Source organism: Phoca vitulina, unplaced genomic scaffold, assembly GCF_004348235.1.
Source record: "Phoca vitulina isolate PV1807 unplaced genomic scaffold, GSC_HSeal_1.0 scaffold5, whole genome shotgun sequence".
In the NCBI taxonomy this organism is placed as follows: Eukaryota; Metazoa; Chordata; class Mammalia; order Carnivora; family Phocidae; genus Phoca; species Phoca vitulina.
Genome location: NW_022589708.1, coordinates 55,556,802 through 55,581,484, shown reverse-complemented (window position 1 = coordinate 55,581,484; position 24,683 = coordinate 55,556,802). Strand labels below are relative to the sequence as shown.

Sequence of the window (24,683 nt, the reverse complement as noted above, 5' to 3'; positions counted from 1 at the left end):
TTTGTGTCAGTGCAATTATTTTTAAAAGTACAAAGTTTCCATTAATTAAAATGGAAGCACCCAATTAGGTGTTTGGCTTACTTATTTCTTAAAACATTGGTTTGGTTTTAAATTCAAGTTAAAACTAACACCTGCCTTTGTCCTGGTTTTGGTAAATCTATGCATTTTCCCCTATATTTTAATCTGTTGTTGTTTTAATTTCCTGACCAGGTCATAGATGTGGGTGTCCTAGGTGTGTGCATGCTTTTGCATACATTACAACCCAAGCACTGTAGCCAGAGGAGAGTGAGAGCCCTTCAGGATGGAACAATGGGCTCATATTCTAGGTGCAATCCACACACAAGGCTGATTCCTCCTCACCCAGGTGCTGGGTGACTTCTCAACAGAAAAACAACTAAAGACCAGGGGAAACACAACACACTCAACTCTCCTGTATTAGGGGCAAAGACTGACTAAGCCATCAGAACTAGTTCCCAAGATACCCTGGGGCACTTTGTGTACTGTTCAGGAGCCTTTCTTCCAGAACCAGTGAGTGGGCTTAGTGCCCCCGCCAGCCCCGTTCTGGAGAGGGAGTGCAATCAGGAGACTGGAATGCCCTCTGCCTGCTCCAGCACAGAAATGTGCTGCTGGCATTCATGGAGACAAGTAAATGATGTGGTATGTGTGCTCCTAATCCCTGTTTTAATGTCTCCAACAATCTAGTGGTTAATTAGCAATTTGCTGCCCACCAATATGCAAATGAATGACAAGCAAAGGCCCTCCACATCTGTAATTATTTTGCTGATTTACAAGCCACTTTCCTCTCTGTGTAGGTTTTTCTGTGTGTGTGCATTCATGCATCAGGGATTTCATTATTTTTAAAAGCATACTCTGTGCATTTCTATGCTTTAATATTCTCAGGCTTCAGTAATTATGGTATATATATCTATATATAGATAGATACACACACACACACACACACACACACACACGCACACACACACTCAGCACCACCACCTCCAAATGCTTTTATTTCTTAGGGATCCTTTCCTTTGATAAAGATTGGAAAGTAAGATTTATCAAGGGGCTGAAATCCAAATTGCAGAGAGCACAAGATTGAAAGATGCACGTTTCTATGCTGCCAAATCCTTATCTGGAATCGGAGTCTTGTAATATTTGATTTTCTCCCAACCAGCTCTGGTGAGTCGAGCCCCGATCTGCGTGATCCATCTGCCTACTTTGGAGCAGGGTGTTTTACTATTTGGCGGTTTAAATGCTTTACGTTTTTGCCAGTGCATTAAGAAAGGCTCTCATGTTAAATTAAGTCAATTAATAAATGGAGACACATTAAGCAATCAATTTTGTCAGCCTATCTCCCCAGCATTATGTATGGTTGGCTGTAATCACAAGATAAATGCAATGTGCTGATCTATGGTAATGTTCAATAATACATTCTCCGCCAGGCTCAATTCATCAGGGAGTTTCGGTAGGGGAGGCATTTGTTATTGGCTGTCTCTGCACCTCAAGGATAACATTTCTGTCCTTTTGATTGGCCGCCTCACTGCTGCAAGATTCTAACCGTCTTATTTTGATGATGAATATGAAGGCACGCTAAGCCGGGCTGGAGCGGAGTGTCTCAGAGGCTGCGCTCCTTCCAGAGCCCAAGGACTTAACAGCTTCTTCCGCTGCCTCCCTGTGCCAACAACCCTCCAAAAGTTGTGATGCTTTTCTTTACCCAGTGCTTTGGGGCTGTGTTAGATCTCATTCACCTCCGCTTTCAGCACTACAAGGCTAAACGGGTTTTCTCCGCTGCTGGGCAACTTGTCTGCGTTGTAAACCCCACGCACAACCTAAAGGTGAGTTGCTGTCTATCATTTTATATTCGCGCGGCTCGGGTTCCAGTCCTTCCCCCCCACACACACCCCCACCCCGGGGTCAGGGACTCCCGCGTGCTCCTGGAGCTCCGGGCAAATGCTAGGACACGCCGGGTACCCGGAGGGGTTGCCGCGGCTCCTTCTCGCTTTCTAAGTGTCTCGTGCTCTCGGCGACAGCGTGTTGTTTTCCCGGACTGGCAGGAACGACTGGAGTGATGGTCTAGCCTCCCGCCCCCTCCCCAAGCTGTCAGCCTACGAGGGGGGTCGGTCGGGGTCAGAAGCAAGGGTGGTGGAGGGAGTAGGGGGGCGTCCTCTTCTCGCTCCCAAATATTCGTGTGCAAGTGTTCGGGAGACAGGATTTGAAAAGTTACCCAAATTGCAGACCGTCCCGTGTGTTTGGAAAGGCAGGCAAGCACATGGATTTTGGAAGCCCCTTCTGGCCACCGCTGAAGTAGCTATGGGGGACGGGGGAGGGGGGGCAGGAACCCCCAAGAACGGAACCCGGGAGTGGGTGAGGGGGCTCTTTCTGCGAAGTGTTTGTCGTTGTGAGTGTGTGTGTGAGAGACAGACAGAGAGAGAGAGAGAGAGGGATGGGAAGACCAGGAGGAGTTCGCTTGCTGGGAGCTGGCTGCGCCCCTCGCACGGGGGACGGGAGGGGGCAGGATTCGCGGCGGTTGTGTAATAATGACACGGGCTGGGAGCTGCTGCTGTCTGCATCGGCGCAGGCCGCCTGGCTGCCGCTGCCTCTGCGTTTGTGCCTTCAGGTCAATGCCCTTCCCCCGAACAGCCCAAATCCGGGATCTGGGAGGGCCGCTTCACCTCCCAGCCCAGACCGCTGGGGAGGCGAATGAGGAGCCGTTGGCTAGGGCTGTTGGGGAAGAGAGGAAGACGGTGCCGGGGCTGGCGGTGGCGCGGGTGAGCTCCCCAAATAGGAAACTCGGAGCCACCTTGGCTCTGTTTGAAAATAAAGGATGGACGCGCAGGGAGTTGCTTTCCTGCCCTCCACGCTGTGCGCAGGGCTGAGTGACCGGGAGGAGCAGGAGCGCCCGAACCGTCTCTGTGAGCCTGGGTCTGTCATTCCGACCCCCCGCTGCTCTTGGGTACGAAAAGTGTTGCTTGTTGTTCATCACTTTATAAACTCCCATAAAGCGTCAGGCTCTCCTCAGCCAGAGCCCCGCGGGTCAGCACTGATGGGTGCCTTTCCCCTCCCCCCACCCCGATTCCTGGAGGTCCCTAGGAGGGACCGCTGCCCGGAGGCCCTATGGGTGGCCAGTCCTGGGTGGAGGGGTGATGGACCGCCCTGGGACTGCTACAGTGCACAGACCTAGGAACGGGCTCTCTGAGGTACCCCATCTGTGACTAGCACCCTCTCGGCTCAACTGCTGGTGCTCTCTCCTTCCTATGCTCTCTCTCTCTCTCTCTTTCTCTCGCTCTCCTTCCCCGCATTCCACTGTCTCTTTTTGCCTTCATGCCTTAGTTTTATAAATGAGAATTCGCTGCCAGTCACCCTTGGCAAAGCAAGTGTATGGCGTACATACTAAAATATGATTCTGAATTCCATTTTATGGCCACTTTTGAGACCGCATTCGAACTCCCATTATTTTGTCACTTTACATTAGTTACTTCCCTGTGGCAAGAAATTTTGTTTACTCCTGTTTTGCATTTTAATACCTTTAAAATTGTTTATGAGACTTAGCATTTCCAAAGTTTGAATTTGTATGGCTCATTGACTGCAGCTGATGATGGAGGAGAGGGGTGCTAAGATCTTGGGGTGGGGTAGGGTGGGGTGAAATGCATCTGTGAATATTTTGCAGTGATGTCTGCCTGGATATTGGTAAGTTGTCCCGCTGCCCGAAACCCAGGAGTTCAGAGTCAGGGTTGGAGGCTCAGGGTCAGCTCTGACCAGCTGTGGGCCCTTGAAAGTTTCAATCTCTCTGAGCCTTCCCTTCCTCCCCTTTAAAATGGACATAGGAATGCCCATGGCTCTGTGAGGCTAACAAGAGTTACTAGAGGTGGATGTGCTTTATAGCACTCTCCTCCAAAAAAAAAAAAAAAATCATGTTGGGACTCCTGGGTGGCTCAGTTGGTTAAGCGTCTGCCTTCGGCTCAGGTCATGATCCCGGGGTCCTGGAATCGAGCCCCGCATCGGGCTCCTTCCTCAGCGGGAAGCCTGCTTCTCCCTCTGCCTCTCCCCCTGCTTGTGCTCTCTCTCTCCCTCAAATAAATAAATAAAATCTTTTTAAAAATCATGTTATTGTACATAACTTGTGGGGCTCCATAAGGAACTTTAAAAGTTGTCACTTCAAGCCTTTAACCCACTTAGAAACCATATAAGCAGCAACATCAAAATAGGTGACATATGCTTTGGGAGGCTATTTTCCGTGGCTCACTTTTTCAAATACATATTCATTTGGCTTTTCATTTCCCATAAAAAAACCACTTCGAGATTTTGCTCAGACAAGCGTCAGCAAGGTAAACAAAGCAAGGTGAGGACTGCTAATGCTGCCGGGGGTCTGGCAGGGTGCACAGGATTCAGAGGCCATGCCAGGCAGAGAGACCTCTGCAACCCAGAGCACCTTTATGGTGGTCTCGATAAGCACCTTGTGTGCTTCCAGGGTCCAGGTGGCTCGTCAGCTAAGTTTTACCTGCTTTACAAACCTGGGGGCTGACAGCCATTTGCAGAGCTTTTAAAGGAACAATTCTATAGGCATGTGGCTGGCCCCAGCACTTAACGTTAAAAAGTGAATAAAACCTCAAAGGAAAAGTGCTTCTTCTAAGCATTAATTTCCATAGACAGACCACAGAAATATGCCTTGGATATAATAAGTGGCAATCTACATGGGGGGGGGGATTCTTTTTTTGAAGAAAAAAACATTGTGGCAATGTTAACCCAGAATAGCTATTGATCTGTGGTGCTTCCCTGCACTTTGTATGACAGGCGGGTACATGAAATGGTGACCAAGGACAGAGACGGCAACCTTGCTTTCAATTTTCTAGGTTGTGTGCAGCTACAAAGAGGGCTGGGAAGCCTGTGTTTTTCTTTGTAGAAGCATATTTGCACTTTGTCCTTTCCCGGGCTTTCCTGAGAATGCTAACAGTATTCGAGGACCGGAGGCAAGTGCTGAGTTATAATCAAAATTCACTTACTGAGCAGAGAAAATCGTGTATTTACCATGCTTCTATAGGTCACCTTCATTCTCAATCTTATTATGGCGATTACTCAGTAACCTGGGATTCCTTCACGCAAGCTGATGCCTTTCTTTCTAAATGGAAAGCGGAAGCCTTTCTGGGAATGCAGACACCCTGGTGAAGCCATTACACCCCTTAAGCCCCCCTGGATTGAAAGGGGCATTTAGAGCAGCTAGACTGGAACACGAGGGATCGGAACCCCGGGGATCTCTGCTTTAAGCACGGGGCAGGCAGAGGGAGAATGCATGGCAGAGCCCTCTCCATGGAGGACAAATGACACTGTGTTTCCCTGTGTCTGTCTTTCTGTCTCTGCCTGTACGGATGGCTCCTTAGACAGATTGGGATTCCAGATGATGCCCCCCATTTCTCCTTCCCACTTCATGAAAGGTGACCACCAAGAAGCCAGAGTTCTTGGCTTGCTGCTCTCTGCTTCATTCACAGAAGCTACAGAAATGTGGCTAGCAGGCTTCAGGCCAGCACTGGCGAGGGCTCCAGCTCCTGGTCCTGATTCAGCAGTCCTTTCTCCCGCATGTTTTTTGCTTATTTCCAAGTCCTTTCTTTCCTGGCTCCTCTCCCATCGGCACTAACCCCTTCTAGAATGCCCTGTCCTGGGCAGCTCTCCCTTCTCCCACCCCATCTCTAGGATGTCCTTCAAGGGGTGGGACGGCCAGTCCCCACACCCAGGCCTTTCCAGGGAAGGGCCTGTAGCAGTAGCCAGAGCCCCTCGAGGGTCAGTTCTTAGCGCTTCCCAAGCAGACAGTACCTGTGCTGAGGCTGGCTGGATGACTTCCTCCTCTTGACCACAGCCCTTGATAAACAGGTTTCTGAAAGGCTAGCAAAAAGCGTTCTGGCAAACTTCTGAAGGCCCTTGCTAGTACCAAAGTCATTGCTAAGACCCCCAGTGCCCTCCCCAGCATCTAGAACAGAGGGTATAATTTCCCCCACTTGTCCTGGAAGGCTACTCATGCCTCCATCCAGCTAGTCCTAGACCTCTTCTTTTTTTTTTTTTTTAAGGCATATTTGAGAAAGGGAGTACACTGCAAGGGGGGGGGGGGGAGGGGAGGGGAGGAGGAGCAGAGGGGGAGGGAGAGGGAGGAGGTAAGAATCTCAAGCAGACTTTCCACTGGGTGCAGAGACCGTCACGGGGCTCGATCCCACCACCCTGAGATCATGACCTGAGCCAAAACCAAGAGCCTGATGCCCAACCGACTGAGCCACCCAGGTCCCCCCCACACACCTCTTCTTTATTGTACCCATTAACCTTGGGCTTGCAGACAGAAACACACGCACACACATACACAGATATACACACACCGGCACGCATGCACGCACAAGATGGGAGGGGCCTGTGGGACAACAATGGCTTTAATTTCAGTGCCTGACTGACCCTAAATCTAAAATCTGGGCATTTTAGTACCATTACTTGAAACATCCACATGCCTTTCATTCTAAGACCAACCTGACCAGTGTGGATGAACGTGTGTTGAGTGACGGGTGAAGGGGAGGGGGCTGCATGGAGGAGGAGGGGGACCACCAAAGGAGAGAACCGAGGAGGAGAGATGTGTGGCAAAGCCAAACCCCGCCTCTGCTGTTTGTGGGATAATCTTTGGAAATCCCCTTCTCACCCTGGGGCTTTCACTGACTGCTTGACACAGCGCAGCAGGGAGCTGAAGGAGAGCTAAAGACCCAACATTGTTTTTAGAGATTTAGAGGTGGCCTTTGGAGTGTTCAGCCTGAATACCTGTCTTAAAGCAGTTCAAGGCTTCTGACAAGATTGTTTAATAGCTAGAGTGTGGGTTACTCAGCTCTTGTTGACATAACCCACCTCCGAGGATCCCATTGCCCATCCTCTGGAAATGTCACCGTCTTCCTTCTGCTGCCCTGTCTTGAGTCTCTTCGCAGTTCATTAGCCCCTTGGAGGGGCTGGGAAAGGATAAGGGAGGGGCTGAAACCGGTGGCGGTGGGCACTCCCTGGGCTTTCTTCTGAAAGCTTCCCCGTGCAGCCTCTTCCAGCCCTTGGATTCCTGTGAATATTGTAGGACGCTCCACTCCACGGGCACGGAGCAGTTGTGCAGCTTTCCTGGTTAATGATGATTGCAAATGAGGCTCCTGAGTCACATAACTAACAGCCCCGGGCCCCGAGAAGTCATTTGGCTAGCTGGGAGCTAGTGATGGAGTTGCAGGAAGGCCGAAGCTGGCGCTGAGGGGAGGGGAGCCGTTTACCCCTGTACCCCATTTCTCCAGCAGCGCCAAAGCAAATTCTGTGCAATTCCCTTAACCACGGTCCCTCAAGGTGCAGAAACTGGCAGAAATGAGAAAACGGGTTCTGGAAGCGTTCCTTGAAATCCACAGAGAGGTCAAAGCTATTTGGATGACTTCCCCGGGATAAGGCAGAGTATTTTTCTAGCAATTAACAATAGGGAAAAATAAAATAAAATAACTGTCTGTGAAGGGATTTTACCCTTCACAAAGTCATCCTGACTCCAATAGCTCTGTTCCTCACAGGTGGAAGTTGACCTGTTAAGACGCTACATGTCACCTGGAAGGGGTCAATCTGGAGGACAGAGACCTGTCCTCCCGCAGGGTCCTGAGGCTCGGGGACTGACAGGGAGGGTGTCAGAGCTGGGAGGTCACACCTTCTTATTGTATAGTCCAGGAGACTGAGGCCAGAGAGGGGGAGCGATGTACATTTTTTTCCTAGGGCTGCTGTAACATTGCCTCCTTCTCGTCTCTGTGTGTCCTCTCCTCTGTGTGGCTGTCCTACAAGGTGACACGGGACTGCATTTAAGGCCTACCTGGTCAATCCAGGATAAGCTTCTCTTCTCAAGATCCTTAATTTAATCCTACCTTTGGTCACATCACATTCACTCTTTTGCCATATAAGGTAATACTCACAGGTGCCAGGCATCGGGATGTGAACACATCATCTTGTGGGCCACCCTTCAACCCACTACAGGACTTTTGCAAAGTCAACCCATTGAGTGACAGAAATGGAACCATGAGTTAGGTCTCCTAATGCCAGACCTATATCCCCGACACTGTCCCAGGCTGCCCTTCAAATTAGCCCAAATGAAATATCCCTTGCTTAGGTGCATGCTGTCAGAGCAGAAAATTGCAGGGACCCCTTCCTGTGCCCCAGCAGTATGACCCCATGGGTTGTACCACATACCTTACCATCCCCCCCTTCACCAAACCCACATTTCCTTAGCAAATTGAAGTCTCTGCATCATCCTGCCTCCCCCAATCCCTGACCCCCCCTGCCATAAATCTCCTTTCCATTTTTTTGAATTCTTTAAAAAATAATATAATTAACATGAATGCACACACATTGTGTTTTTTAAATCGAAGGATAAAGAGATACATAGTCAAAAGCATAGACCTTTAAATCCACCAGATCAATATGGGGAGAAGAAGTGGGCGTAGGGGAAAAACACAGGCGTTGGGGCAGCCAGGCCCGCATTCAGATCCAGACTGTGCCACTTGTGGGTGTGTGACTTTGAACAAACGATTTAGCCTCCCAGAGGCTCCATTTGCTCGTCTTTAAAGGAGAGAAAATAATGCCCACCTGCTATGGCAGCGTGAGGCTGAAATGAGCTCACATGAGAAAAGTGTCTGCTGTAGAGAGAGTCAGTAAACAGCAGTTGTTATTCTCAACATGGTCATTATGAGGAAAGCAGCTCCTCAGAAGCATTGGCAACTCCCTGCAGCCCGACCTGGCTGTCTTTCCCTGCCCTCCCTCCCTCTCTGCAAGCCTCCCGCTTGCTATTTCTTGATATTCGTGAATTGCCCTTGGCCTTGAAGAGAATTTTGAATAGAACAATTTCTTGCCTTATGTAAAAGTAAGATCTGTCCTTAGTGTGTAGCTTCAGCTAGAGCCCTGAAGTAGAGCACTGAGTGGGTTCCGAACCCGTTCATCCCACGGAGGAGGGGCTGGGTCTCAGGAGGACACAGGTGCCTGTGGGGACAGGGGCTGAAGAGCTGGGTCCCCTGTCATTCACAGAGCCAGAAGCCGTGCAGAGAAGTCCCCATCTCCACCCATCCTGAAACTTGCCCCTCATGACTTATGCATGACTTCATTAGTAGCAGCTGAGTAAGCACATGGGTAAGTGGCTCTGTGAGGGGCATCTTATCCGGAGGGTTGTGGATCTGAGCTGAGTGACACCACTGAGAGATTCAGCAGGGTGGGGAGATGGAGGTGGGCAGAAACTGCATGCTCCCTGGGAGACGGGACGTTTTCTCTTTGCCCTTCAGTTCATTCTGCCTTGAGAAGCAGCTTCCCTCTGAGCAGGGCAAGGATGAAGGGGGATGGTGTTCCATCAAGGCTGCAGCCTCTGCCATCGAGGAGGGGCAAGAGAGATGCTCTGCCCTTTCTGAGCCAACGAAGAACTCCTGGATCCCACTGTCATCAGAGAGTTTTATAAAACTACTGAGCTATGCCCCAGACCCAGGTCCCCTGCACTCCAGCCTGAGTTTCTCCCCACACACGCACACTCACACACACACTCACACACACAACCAATGGTGATTCTGAGGGTGCCAACCTCTTTGGACCCTGCGTGGCCTCTGAATAGTGGTGCAAGCTGGCAGGATGCAAAGCCCAGTAGACGGGGAAAACTGATCCCCAGCATGGTGGAAGAAAGAATAAGACGGAACTGAACAAGACCCTTCTCCCCGTCCAATCTGTGACTGGTCACTCCGGGCCCAGGAGAGAGGTAAAGGGAGAAAGCAGTGTCGGGAAAGAAGAGAGTACCATTCTAGCTGAGGCTTTAATGTACAGGTTTTGGAGTCAGATGGATCTGGGTTTGAGTCCAATGCAGCTGCTTTCCTTGAGTGATCTCTCTGACCTCCGAGCCTGAATTTCCTCACCTGTAAAATGACTGCTTTGAGGATGAAGTAATGTGACTGGCATCAGGTGCTTAGCACAGCCCCTAGCACATAATAAACACTCCATAAATGGGACCTATCATTACTATGAAACTGGGTCCCATAGTGATGTCACCTGGTGCACAAGAGTTGACCGAGCTTCTTTTGCCCAACTCGCATGGGTGGCCAAACTTCTCCTACTCCAACTAGACGGAGGGAAGGGTCAGCAGTAAGATGACCTGTGTTGAGTGACTAAGATTTCGAAGCACTGTCTGTTCAAGGTAAGAGATGTAGAGTGACGCTCGAGTCCCAGGTCCTGGTATGAAAAACAAGGACCAAAGGGATGAAGTGACTTGCCCAAGGTCACAGCTGATGAGGGGCACGGTCTATTGCTCTGTGACAGCTTGGGGGTGAGGATGCCGGTTAAGGACCCTGCCTCTCTAATATGACTCCACGGCAATGCTGGACATCTTCCCAGAGGGTCCTTGTCCTCAGGAATGTGCCAGACTGTAAGCCAGCCAGGCAGGGGTGGGGCATTAAAAGGTAAAAATATTCCTCGGGTCTCTCGTGCTGGCACAAATACACAGCAAGGACAGGGATGAGGCTCCAAATGAAGTCACCAAAGCCACGAAGCCATAACCCCAGACTTTCGAATAGCAGATGGATCAAGTTCTACAAAAAAGCTACATTTTCATCTTACCCATGGACCCTAGATGAAAACACCCTCAGAAAACAGATCTGAAACCAGCCTAATGTTTTTAGCCATAGAACAAGGTCCTTATGGATCATTGAGAATTGTGGTCTAACTGGAAATGTCAGTTTTACTTGCAAGATGCTGTATCTCTTAATAATCTCTCTGTCCTTTAATGTATTTTTAATCAGGAATTTGTGATTAGGAGGGAGCTGTGTGCTGCAGGGCTGTCTCCAGCCGAGGCACTGGGAACTCCAGCCAGGAGAGAATGGCCTGTGGAAGGGGCAAGGCTGGGCCCCCCACGACAAGACTGGAGAATGTCCTCTATGGAGGAGAAAGTCCATTGTAGACCACATTTGGAGAGGGAAGATGGGGTTTGCTTGGCATCAGGAAGGCCACACAGAGTGAACCATATACAGATCAATAACAGATTTTGTAAGACTGGCCAGCAAATCTAAACATCTGCCCCGCTTTGCAGCCAGATATCAAGGCCCCCCAGATCTAACCCCTACAACCTCATCAAAGATGTCCCAGGAAGCCCAATGCAAGTAACCACCCAGAACGTCGGGTTTCCTTTCTATAAATCAGGGGTATATTGTGACTTATACTAAGCTAAGCCAGCTACGCATCCTGAAACCTTTAGACAATCATTTTCTGCTGTCTCAGGTATACAAACAATTACAACAACAATGACAGTAAGAGCCCCAAAACGGCTACCATTCACTGAAGGCAGGCTACGTCCAGGACCTGTGTTAAGTGCTGTGCATTTAATTCTCACTAGGAAGTGCTGTGTTATTACCATTCTCCATGATACAGAACACCAAAGCGGAAAAGGTGGAAGAGCTTGTTCATGGTGGCGGAGCCTTCTTAAATTAAAATCCTGTGCTTTTAAGTACTTCTTGCTAAGTCAAATCCGTTAGTGTTCTCTTTCCACAACAAACAATGGAGCCCACTTGCTTGGCCATGGGACCAGGATTGAGTACATTATATTTCATTTAAAAACACTGAGGTGGGATCCTGTCCTACTCACCCCTGTGTATATACATCAGATCCACCCGTAGCTCCTCCAGCTCTTGGTGGACATTCCTGGGAGGCATTCTCCAGGCTTTTCTATGCTGCCTGGTGGAACCAAGCCCCTGTGGCCTATAGCAGTGAATTGACTCCCTTCCTCCTGCTTCCTGGAATCACTTTCCAAACAAACTACTGTATCCAAGTCCTTATCTCAGGCTCTATTTTTGGAGAACCCAAGTTAAGACTATGTATGTGTGTGTGCTTTTTATTATTATTATTAGCTAATGTTTACTGAGCACTTACAAACTGCCAACTGCTGTGCTAAGTGGTTTACCTGAATTGCCTTTTTTTAACATCCTCAGGACAATGCCATCAGCCTATGCCCAATTTGCACAGGAGGAAGCTAAGGCACAGAGAGATTAAGTAACTTGCCCAAGCAGTAGGGTTTAGCTAGTGCTTTTAACCTCTGTCTTAAGCTGTCTCTCCCTCTTGATAACACAATTGCTTGTCCTGAAATTTCCACAAAGAGCATAGCCCTCCAAATTCAGGCTCAATAAAAATTATGATTTGCATAAAATACTTCAGAGAAAACTTTGCAACAACCTTATCTACACGCCCAACTCTAAATTATCCTGAATAAAAGAAATTTGTCCTCCATGGCCATTTTTTTTTAAATGGGTGCACAGCAAAGGAAACCAGCAACAAAATGAAAAGGCAACCTCATGAAGGGGATAAAATATTTGCAAATCATATATCTGATGAGGGATTAATATCCAAAATGTATAAAGAATTCAACTCAGTGGCAAAAATAACAAAAAACCCAATTAAAAAATGGGCAGAGAATCTAAGTAGACATTTTTCCAAAGAAGACATAGAGACGGCAAACAGGCTCACGAATAAATGTTCAACATCACTCATTATCAGGGAAATGCAGACCAAAACCACAGTGAGATATCACCTCACACCTGTTAGAACAGCTATTATCAAAAAGACAAGTAATAACAAGTGTTGGCGAGGATATGGAGACAAAGGAAGCTTTGTGCACTATTAGTGGGAATGTAAGTTGGTACAGCCACTATGGAAAACATGTGGAAGTTTCTCAAAAAATTAAAAGTAGATCTGCTACCTGATCCAGCTATTACACTCCTAGGTATTTATCCAAAGAAAATGAAAACACTAGTTCAAAAAGATAAATGGACCTCTATGTTCATTGTAGCATTATTTACAACAGCCAAGATAAGGAAACAACCTAAGTATCCATCAATGGACAAATGGATAAAGAAAATATGATATCGGGGCACCTGGGTGGCTCAGTCATTAAGTGTCTGCCTTCGGCTTAGGTCATGATCCCAGGGTCCTGGGATCGAGCCCCGTATTGGGCTCCCTGCTCCACGGGAAGCCTGCTTCTCGGTCTCCCACTTCCCCTGCTTGTGTTCCTGTTCTCTCTATCTCTCTCTCTGTCAAATAAATAAAAGTTAAAAAAAATCTTTAAAAAAAAAGAAAGAAAATGTGATATCTATCTATATCTCTATATATCTATATCTATCTATATATCTATACATATCTATAGATATCTAAATCTACAGATAGACATCACACAATGAACTACTATTCAGTCATAATGAAGAAGGAAATCTTGTCATTTGCGAAAACATGCTTGGACCCTGAGGGCATTATGCTAAATGAAATAAGTCAGACAGAGAAAGACAGATACTATACGATCTTACTTAGATGTGGAATCTAAAAAAACAAAAACAAACAAAACAAAACAAAACTCATAGATACAAAGAATAGACTGGTGGTTACCAGAAGGGAAGGAGTTTGGGGGTGGGTGACAAGGGTAAAGGGGGACAATTGTATGGTGACAGATGCAACTACACTCACTGTGGCAATCACTCTGCAGTGTATGCAAGAATCGAATTACTATGTCGCACACCTGAAACTAATATAATGTTATACACAGGTTTACCTCAATATAAGTAAAGAGATAAATGGTTACATGTTTTACCAGGCAGACAGATGTCTGAAACTAGCACTGACCCCCAAATCTGGGGCATGCACATTATCTTGTCCATACCTCACTTGCTTCTCAATGACAATGGGAGCTAGTTGACCACATCACAAATGCAAATTGCTCTCTAAACATGGGGATAGCATTCAACAGGCCACTTTTTCTCTGAGGAAAAAAAAGAAAGGAAATTTTTTTATACAAAAGTGAAAATGTCCTTTAAGAGAACGTGCCTCTTACGATGTCACACCGGTTCTCTAAGAAGATCCACAGGCCTTTGAAATGTCCTGTCTCACTGGCAGCCATATTTATTACTTTTTTTTTTCCTAAAACCAAAGAGAAATGAAATTTTAATGACCATTTGCTATCTAAACTCAGCCTCCACCTTGATTTCTGGTAAACCTTTCCCCTAATTCCTTGCAAACATTTTCTCTTTCCCAAACTGCTGTGAGACAAACTGAGGGAGGGAGGCATCAGTCTGAGAGGCGAGCTTATCAGAGAAAAACGGAACGGTGTTTGATGTTGGTGAGCTTTGCTTCCAGGGTGCAAGCCGGAGAGATGCGGAGGAAGGTTGATAATGACTTTGGAGAGCAGGGGAACCCACTCAGCAGGGCGCCGCCAAGGGGAGATTACCAGAGTAAACGCCAGTGCCCTCCTCCAGCAGCCTGACACCCCAGGAGAGCCCCGGGGGCTGCGTGGGGCTCGCAGGGGACCTGGACGGGGAAGGAATGACAGGACGTCGTGAGGAAAGTGCCCCCGCCATGGCACCCCACGCCCCTCAGGGGGATGGGATGGAGGACAGCGGGGCAGGTGCCTGGCACCTTAGGCGCCCCTGCCGCCCGCCACGCCCAGCCCGGCCTCCCCGTAAGCAGGAGGGCTGATGAGCACAATGACAACCAGCCTCACTGAAGCCAAAGTGACGCATCTGTTTACGGTAATTAAATAAATGCCAGTTGGACCCTTCTCGGCGTGCTTACTGAAGCAAGTGCCAGATACACGGGGCTCTCCAAGAATCCGAGAGAAATTAGAGGCGGGAAGGCGAGCTCCCAGGCACTTCCGCCCACTTCTTCAAAATACTTGGCTGAGGAGCTTTTCTCAGAACCAAGAGGCTGAGCTTTTTCTCTGCAGTCTGGCTCGGTGCCCAGTGGGTCTTGAGCAAGTCATTTAACCTTGGCTTCTCCATCTGTCAGGTGAGAAGGTGACACTTGCTCTGTGCCTCTCTGCAAGGTGACCTTGGTGTGCGGAGATGGGTCTTTGTCTTTGACCCTATCTCCAGGCTGCCTCTTTTGCGAAAAGGTTTGAGGCAATTTACACCAAATGGTGCAGTGGCAAGGGAAGTAAAATGGTGAGTGCAAGTGGGCTCACTCTAGGAGCCTAACCTGTTTATAGTGAGTGACAACAATTTGGTAGTAAGTGAAATTCCATGGACCTCTCAATATGCTAAAAAGATCATGGCCTTTGGACTCAGACGCGGCTTCAGATTGAGCTCCAATGTTCCTGTGTGACCCTTGGCAAGTGCTGTCACCACCCTGAGCTTCATTTTCCTTGTCTATAAGAAGGCATGCGGTGTGAAGCGAATGGAGGACTAAATGTAGCAAATATGTGGAAAAGCACCTAGACCAGCACCAAGCACATGGTAGTGTCCTCATAAACACTGGCTTCTTTTTCCTGCCTGCCTTCTCTCCTTCCTTCCTCTCTTCCGTCCTTTCCTCCCTTTCTTTCTGCCTTTCTCCTTCCTTGTTTTTCTCTTTTCATTTGTCTTTCCTTGTTAAATAAGAACGTCTCCAGGAAACGCTTCTGCCGTAATTTGATTAGTGGGTTAAAAGGGCCTCTTGGGCATGACAAAGACTTTGGGATTATGAAAGGAAGAAATCCTTGTCATGCAGGGAAGGGAAAATTTTAAAGACGGGGCATGACGCAATTAACTTATCCAAAGTCACCAGGTGAGTCTTCAAATGTTCTGCATCTGGTTTTTGTTCTCTGGATGAGGAATTGGTAAGACAGGTCCCCTCCTACACCTCAGCTCTCTCAAAGGGATGTAGAGCAGAAGGAGCGCTGGGACGATGTGCGTTCCACGTGAAGCCGGGAAGACCAGGGACGGACCGGGCTGCTGTTAATGGAGGGCCAGGACACAACTCCCGGACACACGGGATGGCCGGGGGGGTCCAGGGGGCGCTAGAAGCTTCCATTCCCCCTGCCTGGTGCAGGTGCTGGGACAGCGGATGCCTGGACAATTTCCACTAACCAATTAGAAAATAGAGGTGACAAATTCAATTCTTTCTGATCTCTCAGGTCACATGGGCATGTCCAGGCTTGCAGGCTGAGGTGTGTGCAAAGAGACAGCCAGCAAGAATTCCCAGCAGCTGGTTCGCATCAGGGGTGTGGGGCGGCAGGAAGGAGCTCAGGCTACCTGCTCTGTGAAGCCCTTCCTGCCAGCCTCTTTCCCCGGGGAGAACCAAAGCTGCCTCATCTACCTCACAGATCCCGCACTGATTTTATTCGCAGTCCTCCGACTCGTTCACTCTACGCGGTCATCTGCATATCTGTGTCCCTATCAGACCGTGAGCCCCCCAAAGGCTCCATGTCCTCAGCCTGAGCATAAATGAATGGCACATAATAGGTGCTTAGCAAATGTAGGTCTGATTAATAAATAGAAGGCTCAGGATCATAAGAACAAGGAAAGGAAGCCGGAGAACAGAGAGGGTTATCAAGACGGAGACTCAAAAGACAGAGCCTGTGTCCTGAAGCCTGCTCTAAGCTATGAACTCAGTATGAAGAGAGCAGTCAGGTGATAGGGCCAGAGCTAGACCAACAGTGAGACTCGGTCCCAACCCCCACCAGATCCTTCCCGCCTGAAGACAGGGTTGGGTTTCTGAGCCCGCACTGGATCTGGGCTCCTGGTTGAGGTCAATGATACAGGAAAATGTAGTGCAATGCCAAGTGATGGACTCCAGAGCCGCACTGCCTGGTTCAACTACTGCCCCCGCAGCTATCGGCCCCGTGACTTTGGACTCGTAACTTAGCTTATCTTATGCCTCAGTTTTCCCACCTGTAACATGGGAATGATAATAGTGCCTGCATCCTAGGGTGGCTATAAAGACTAAATGAGTTAATATGGTAAAGAGCTTGGCACAGATCGAATGCTACGCAGGTGTTAGCTCCTAGTACTGCTGGTGGTGGTGGTGGAGTCATTACCAGATGCAAGGGGGGCACCCACCGCGTCCGCAGGGCCTGACAGCGATGCAGTCCATGGAGAGAGGAAGCTAGTGGGTTCTGGCTTCCAGCCACCGTATTAGAGCTGCTCCAACTGTAACCGGTTAGGAGTTGACCATCTGAAGATTTGTTCTCTACAGGCTGTTGGAAAATGTTTTAGGTTCCACTTTTGGGGAGCTGGGGGCAGTCATGACCACAGCGGTGGCACGGCTTGACTTTGAAAAGAACACGAGTTTGAGATTTGTTTGCTGGTATATTCAAGTGAATCAGGGGGCTTTGCGGTTTAGGGGATGGGGGATCAAGCTTTCTGTCCTTATATGCTATCTTGTGGGCTCTCAGACTTAAAGGGGGCAAGAGAACATTAAAAACCCCTTCAGTTGTTAAGGAAAGTTCCTGTTTATTTGTTTTTAAACACATATTTATAAGGCACTTACTTTGTGTCAGGCACACTATTCTAATTATAAATATTAATTCGATCCTCAAAATAACCCTGTGAAATAGAACTCTCCTTATCACTACTCTACAGGTGAGGAATGAGGCCTAGAGAGGGTAAGCAATGTGCTCACACAGCCCCACAGCAGTGAGAGGTGGAGTCTGGTCCCAGAGCTGCTCCCGTGTCTCCTGCCGAGCCACTTCTCCGGAAGGGCTAAGTTTGGGGAAATGCACAAAAGGGAAGCCGGCCTTGCCCAGCCCGGGGTGAGCTGAGCTGCCTGCTGGGCCAGAGTCTCCCACTCAGAGCAGCCTTGTCTTCCCTGCTGGAAGGAAAGAGAAATCCCACAGATCCCATCAGATTCGCAGATTCCTGCTGACTCTGGGAGCCCAGCTTTGGAAGGACGGTTTTGTGCCCCACAGAACTGAGCCAAGAACCCAAGGAGACAGCCCCCACAAGGACGAAAGACACTGTCCAGCAGCCACAGGCCCTGAGCTCCCAGCGAGCACTGCCCTGTAACCTGAGACCCCTCTGCTGCCTCTTCCCCTGGGAAATCTGCCTTCTTAGTCCCCGTGGGAGAACAGGTAGGGCTTGGGGCCTGGGGGACTTCCTCCCTCTCCTCCAAGCAAAGGGAAGGAGCCCCAGGGAGCCGCGTGGATGTCAGTAAACAGGGCTGCCTGATTGTGGGCCTTCACAATTGCACAGCCTTTTCTTTCCCCTGATAGAGATAAATGTTGATAACTCAATGATGATGAAAACACGGTAAAGTGCCAAGCACAGCATGTTTAGTTACAAAAGCCAGGAATAATTGCTTCAGCCTTGCTGCTAAGGAAACCAGTTGTTGAGTCCAGGATAATTCTAGTAAGAAATTGGCATTCGGGGATTAATTGTTTAGAATGTAATGACTGCTACAACCCAAACTAATGAGAACAGAAGGCAGTTTCCAATTTGAATTTCGGGAATGAAATAGGCTTTGCCAGGCTGGCTGGTGCAGAAAAAATAAAGAGAATGGAAGGGCTTTTTTTTTTTTTTTTGACCTCAGTTCTGATTGGGCAAAAAATAAGAAAGCATTTTGCAAGAACAGCTTCTGAGAAGACTAGCCAAAAGTCTGTGCAGACGCCTCAGGAAAACTCTTGATTGATTATTAAAAGCCTGGCTGAGCTCTTCCTAAGGGCCCCGAGCAGGTGTGGGGGCAGCAAGGCAGGGGTGAGTCACGACTGTGCTAGGGGAAGGTGAGCGGGCACTGGGCATGGAGTCAGAGCCGTCCCTGACACTTCTGCTCTGCCCTTCAGCGGGTCACCTGTCCTCTCTGAATCGGTCCCCCTGCAAACAGTCCTCAGCCTGCCAACCTCAGTGGCTTATGGTGAGGCTCAAATGAGAAACAACAAAGTGCTCTGAGATCTTTATACCACAATGTGGGTGGAGAGCAGTATTTGGATAAATGACCCCCTTTCTCATCGTTTTATGTGTTTGCCTAGCCCTGCCTTGTTCTAAAAAGGACTTGAGGCAACCTGCCTTTTTTTTTTTTTTTTTTTTCTAATTTCTTGCAGAGCTGTGAGTACCACATAGGATAACTGTCAAAGCAAGCAGTGGTTCAGTACCAGAAAAGACCAGAAAAGACCAAAAAAAGACCAGAAAAGACCCAGGATGGTTGGCAGGGTCCACTGGACAGGAGCCTAAGGGCTCCTGAGGGAGTAGAACCCTTGCCAGGTCTTCAGAAGGGGCTACAGATAACAGATGAGAGAGAAGAGAAGATGGAGTAGCCCACTCATTCATGTGTCTATTTATTGGGCTCCGGCTATGAAGATATATTTATTTACTGGGGGGCTGTTATGGGAAGCAGCACTATAATGAAGAGATTAAAAGGACCCTCACAAGACCTACTTAATGGGTACCTCATGGGACAGGCCCCAATTCTTCCCCAGTTTCCCAGTTATCCGGTTTCCTCCCATCTCCATCCCTGCCTTCTAGCGGACGTTGGTAATAGAGATGCTGAACGGTATTCCCCTGAATTCTTTCAACTGGAACGCACCTTCATCCAAGTCCCACCACAGGTGAGGACTCCCCAGATGGCCTGCCAGACTTGAGGTCAGAGAAGGTTCTGAGGGATGACTTAGATGTGATGCTCTTAGGATAAAGGCATTGGAAAGTCACAAGTGTTGGTCAAGGATGTGAGGAACTGGAAACCTCATATGCAATCGGTCAGAGTATGAAACGGTGCAGCTCCTTTAAAAAACAGGAGGTGCCTGGATGAAGGTTCCTCAAAACATTTAACATAGAATTACCACGTAACCCCATAATTCCACTTTGGAATATATAATACCACAAAGAATTGGAAACGAGCTCAAACAGGTATCTGTACACCAACATTCAGAGCAGCGTTCTTCGAGATAGCCAAAAGGTAGAAACCACCCAAGAATCTGTCAGCAGATGAACGGAGAAGCGAAATACGGTCTATACATACAATGGAATATTACTCAGCTATAAAAAGGAATAGAATTTTGACATACATGCTACAGCATGGGTGAACCTTGAAAATATGATGCTAAGTGAAATAAGCCAGGCACAAGAGGACAAATATTGTATGATTCCACTTAACACGAAATAACTCAAATAGGCAAGTTTATAGAGAAAAAAGGTAGATTCAAAACTACCAGGGGCTGAGGGGAAGGGGCAATGGGGAATTATTCTTGCTTAATGGTCACAATTTCTGTTTGGAGTGATGAAAAAGTTCTGGAAATAGTGGTAGTGGTCGCACAACATTATGAATGTAATTAATGCCACAGAATTGTACACTTAAAAAGAGTAAAAAATGGCCAATTGTGGGTTTTTATATATTTTATCGTATAAAAAATATATACTCACTAAAAAAAAAAAAAAAAGGCAAAGTTCCCCGTTCAGGCCAAGTTCCCAAACAGGGTTGGGCATGGTAGGGCCCTTGCTTGCCCGGGTGGTTTCCCTTCAAGCCTCGCTCCCTGCCCCTCCAGCCACTTGGGGCTGGTTCAGCCTTAGGCTCGCCTTGCTCCCTGCCACCCCTGGGCCTTTGGGACGCTCCCCCCCTCAGCCAGAGCAAGCCTTTTCAGACCACCCAGGGCGGGCCTGTTCCTTGGTTACGTACTCTCAGAGACCCATGCTCCTTCTTCAAAGTAAGACGCCAGCGGTGGAATATTTGAATGACGTCTGGTGCTCCCATGAGACATCAATGCGGTGGTAACAGGGCCAGTGTCTGTGGAATCTCTCTACTGTAGTGCTCCTGCCCATAGTAGGCCCTCAGTAAATAAATACATTCTGGATAAAGAAACACATAAACAAATGAGCTACTCCACCCTTTTTCCCTATCTCTCCTCCATCATCTCTATCCCGTTATTCATTATCCATAGCACTTACATCTGCTGAAATAACGTGAAGAATTTATTCCTTTACGTATCTACGGTGTCCTTGCCTCCTCATCAGAATGCAAACCCCTTGCGAACAGGGACTTTTTCTGCCTTGCCCCCCAGCAGCACCCTGGTACACAACAATGCCTGGCATGTTGCAGGGCTTAGTAGTCATCTATTGAATCAATGAATAACATCTTCATTAATTCCCACCTGGATTATCTTCTACTCAATTTCATTGTCTCCATATGGGTGCTAGAGTCACATGTCTACAAATGTCAGTGTGTCCTTGTCCCACTTCTGCTCTAAGTCTCCAGTGCTCCCCCAGGGCCTGGAGGTAAGGTCCATGCTCCCGGGAGAGCATACAGTGGCCTCTTCCCACACTACTCATGTCACCCCTGAAACCCTCCCACGCTCTCTGCGTAGACCATTCTTAACTTGGCTGTTCTCTCTCCCCGCTTCTGTGTCTGGTTAGTACTTTCTCACTCTTCAAGGCTGCTCAGATGCCATCTCCTTCCAGAAGTCCTCCCCTGAATGTGTGTGTTTCTATCATGACACAAAACTGTTAACTGTTGAGCTCTCCCACTAGACTTGAGGTCCTGGAGAGCTGGGAGCAAGTTCCATCCATCTCCGTGCGTGGCTCATTGCCTGGCATATGGCAAGCATTCCCTGAAGAGGGCTTTAACCAAACTGAACTCTTCAGAGTGACTTTGAAAATGAAGAGGATTGTCTCCTGATTGAGACAAGTGATCTCCATTCTGTGGAACCACCCTTGGACCAAACAAGAGGGCATCCTAAACCCCGTGCTCTGTGGTTCTCACCTGGCCCTCCTCAGGCTGTGTCCCACCATGTGGGGGAGGAATCTGCAGCCCCAAGTGAATGTTTTTACTTGGACCTCACACCTTCCCTTCCAGGCCTCTCTCTGGGTATCCAGAGCTTGTTTTCGGCAGATCTGTTCTCCCAAGTGCACACCATACCACCGGCAAGCATGCCCATAGGGCCTGGAAGGTAGTCAAGGCTTCCTTTTTGTGGACACTGCGGCAGAAGCTGATGTGCAGGCTGGGGGGCCACATACATACATCAGGTATGGGACAGAGCCAGAGATGGGAAGAAAAGGGAGGCGGGCTGCCCGTGGTTGACTCTCTCTCCACCCCCATGTTCCGGAACTCTGAGGAGTCCAAGCCCTCTAAATTTATGGCTGGCTTTCTGAAGTGTTGTGAAGATGTTTATTCATTAAGATAGGAAGAAAGCATGTGTTTTATTTGACAGTCTCTTGGCTTGGTATATAACTCTGAAACGTCTAGACAAATGGTCTGTGAGCCTCTATCTGATCCTTGTCCTCAGTCTTGCTAATGTTGAGGGTGGGCCTCCACCTGAGCCAGAAGGAAGGACATCCTCACCATGAAGAGAGGGGGATCATGAGATACGGTTCTCATGTCCTAAACAAAAAGCCTCTAAAAACACAAGGAAATTGCTACACTAAATAGGTCTTTTTCAATAAGCTAGATTTAGTGGCATGCTCCAGTTTCCCTTAGAAAATTCCCTTAGGATTGAATGTGGTTGCATTGGAATGCCTGATGGTGAAGGGAAAGCCTTGACCTTAAAGACCTTTATATATGTGTGTGCATACATATATACACACATGTGCATGTGCATGTATGTGTGCACACACGTATGTATGACTCATTAGCAGACCTGAGAGAAAGAAGCACCTCTTGGTCTTCTCCGAGGAAAAAATGCAGAAAGGGACAGAAACAAGATTGTTTTGCCTCAAACTACTTGAGGGAGATAGGTGTCAGGAGAGGGGTTACCTCAAGGTGGGTGCGGGGCAGGGGGACTGCCTGAGAAGGGGGCACAAGAGACATTCCCAGGATGCTGGCAGTGTCCTATACCTTGATCTGAGTGGGTGACTGGGTCATGCACACTGAAAATCCACCAAGCTGCACGCCTGAGATTAATGCACTTTACACACAAGCAGTTTTTGGAGTCAGTCACCTTGGGCTTGCCAGCTCAGTGCCCTTGAGCGAGTTACTTATCCTCTTAAACCTCAATTTACTTAATCTGTAGTGGGTAAGATCAACCTGTCTGCCTCCTCGCAGCTCTGCAGGAAAGGTGGAAGGAGTCCGTGCTCGGTCGGCGGTGGTTCTTTATCGTGCCAGCCGTATAATCTACTACCAAATTAGCTATGGGAGCTGTTGCTTATTAAAACGCTTGAAACTTCGAGATGTATGGATTTTTCAAGGTAGTTTTTCTTAGAGAAACAACAACAAAACGAGTTAGCTCTATCCAAAACTCTCCTCCCTTCTAACTATTCTGTCAATACCACTCATTCTCACGGACTGATTTCTTTTCAACCACACTTGGTCTAGGCGTCAACGTTTCTGCATGGTAAGCAGGTTTCCCCTTCACCATCAGGCATGACGATGTGACAGAATTCAATCCTGAGGGAAACTAGAGCGCTCTGCTGCTGCTGAGACTGGCTTGTTGAAAAAGACCTTTATTGCTCTCACGGGGGACTTCACCTTGGCCCCGAAAGAGGCTTGGTCCTGGCTGCATCTGATTCCTATGGTAATGGCCTGGCTCTTATTTCATTCCACACTGGAAGCTCAGCATGGGTGGAAAGGAGAGTTTGACTGTTCTTATATTAGGTAAGTTGGGATGGCCATTTTCAAGTCTCCAAAATACTGAATATACCTTCCTTACTATACCGCATTTAAATTATGCTGTTCTCTAAATCAACCTCGAAAGAGACAGAGCTCTAGGAGCTTCAAGAGTAGTATTCATACATTCATCAGACCTCTCCTAGCACCTACCAAGGACAAGAGACCATCCCAAGCACCGTGGGAGGAAATAAAGAGGCTCTTGGCCCTCAAAGCGCTTAACTGGCCCTCCTCTAGATGAGGCATTGGGACCGTGAACTTCAGCCATGCAGCCGGACATGCGGCCAACCTCATCTCATTATGAGTCAGGCAGAAATATACACTCGAGAGAAGGAAGCTGAACAGGGTGCTCTGGCTGGCCGGGCACCGTGGGGCTGCTTTGCTCATGATGTCTCATTCAGTCCTCCCGACAACGCTGCAAAGCAGTTTTCATTATTCTCATTTTGCAGATGAGGAAACGGAGGCTCAGAGAAGCCAGGGCCCAACGTCACAAAGTTCCTAAGTGGAGGACTGGCTACCTAATTTGTGGGGTTCAGTGCAACGTGAAAATATGGGGCGTTGGTTAAAAAATTAAGAATTTCGCAGTAGTGACAGGGTGCATTAAATCAAGCCTGGAGCCCTTCTGAGCTCGGGGCTCAGTGCAACTGCACACTTAGGATGCCCGTGAAGCCTACCAGGAGTGGAGGAGATGCAAAGACTTATGGGAGCACAGAGGAAGGAGGGAGGGACTAATCTTCATGGGAAAGATTGGTACAATGAAAAGCCTTCTTGATAGACATGGCAGTGAACTGGGCGCAGAATGTTACTTTGGTTTCATATAGACGGACACGAGGCTAACCTGGTGACCCTTTTAACCAGAGCCCGATGCAGCCAGGAGCTCAGGTATCCCCTGAAGCCTTTGGGACTGAAGAGTCTGTCCCGGGAGCAAGCTGCCTGTACTGAAGGTGGGAAGGAATCCAGTTCTTCGCTTCATTCTCTTCAGTCTGGAACTTTCTCAATCCCTCTATGAACTCTGTGGCCTCTGGACCAGCTCCAGGCCTGGACTGGCCCTGTCTGCATAATTCCCCATCGGTTAGGAATAAGACCCATTGTAAATAACAGAAGGATCCAGCACCAGTGGCTTGAACAAACAGAGGTTTATTCATCTCACAGAACAAAGACTCAGACCAGAGAGCTTCTAGCATTAGTTCAGGTGCTCAAAATATCAACACTGGCCTCCCTGTGATTTCCTTGCTCTTTCCCTGGGGGTGTCAACATTATAGTTACAGGATGCTCACTGTGGCTTTAGCCATCTTGACTGCTCTCAAAAATAATAGAAGGGGAAAGGATGAACCGTGGCCAAAAGGGAGAGCAAAAGCTTCCTCACAGCCCCCACCTCCAAATGATGC

At 48.3% G+C, this 24,683-nt stretch overlaps 1 protein-coding gene across 1 annotated transcript in view; it reads left to right on the top strand.

Annotated features, from left to right (window-relative positions):
- The first annotated feature begins 1,475 nt into the window (after positions 1 to 1,475).
- Positions 1,476 to 24,683, top strand: part of SIAH3 (siah E3 ubiquitin protein ligase family member 3) — a 65,109-nt gene continuing 41,901 nt past the window's right edge. The window contains exon 1 of the mRNA XM_032402995.1: positions 1,476 to 1,835. Coding sequence (XP_032258886.1) covers positions 1,701 to 1,835 — 135 coding nt within the window. The 5' untranslated portion in view covers positions 1,476 to 1,700. The remainder of the gene's footprint in view (positions 1,836 to 24,683) is intronic.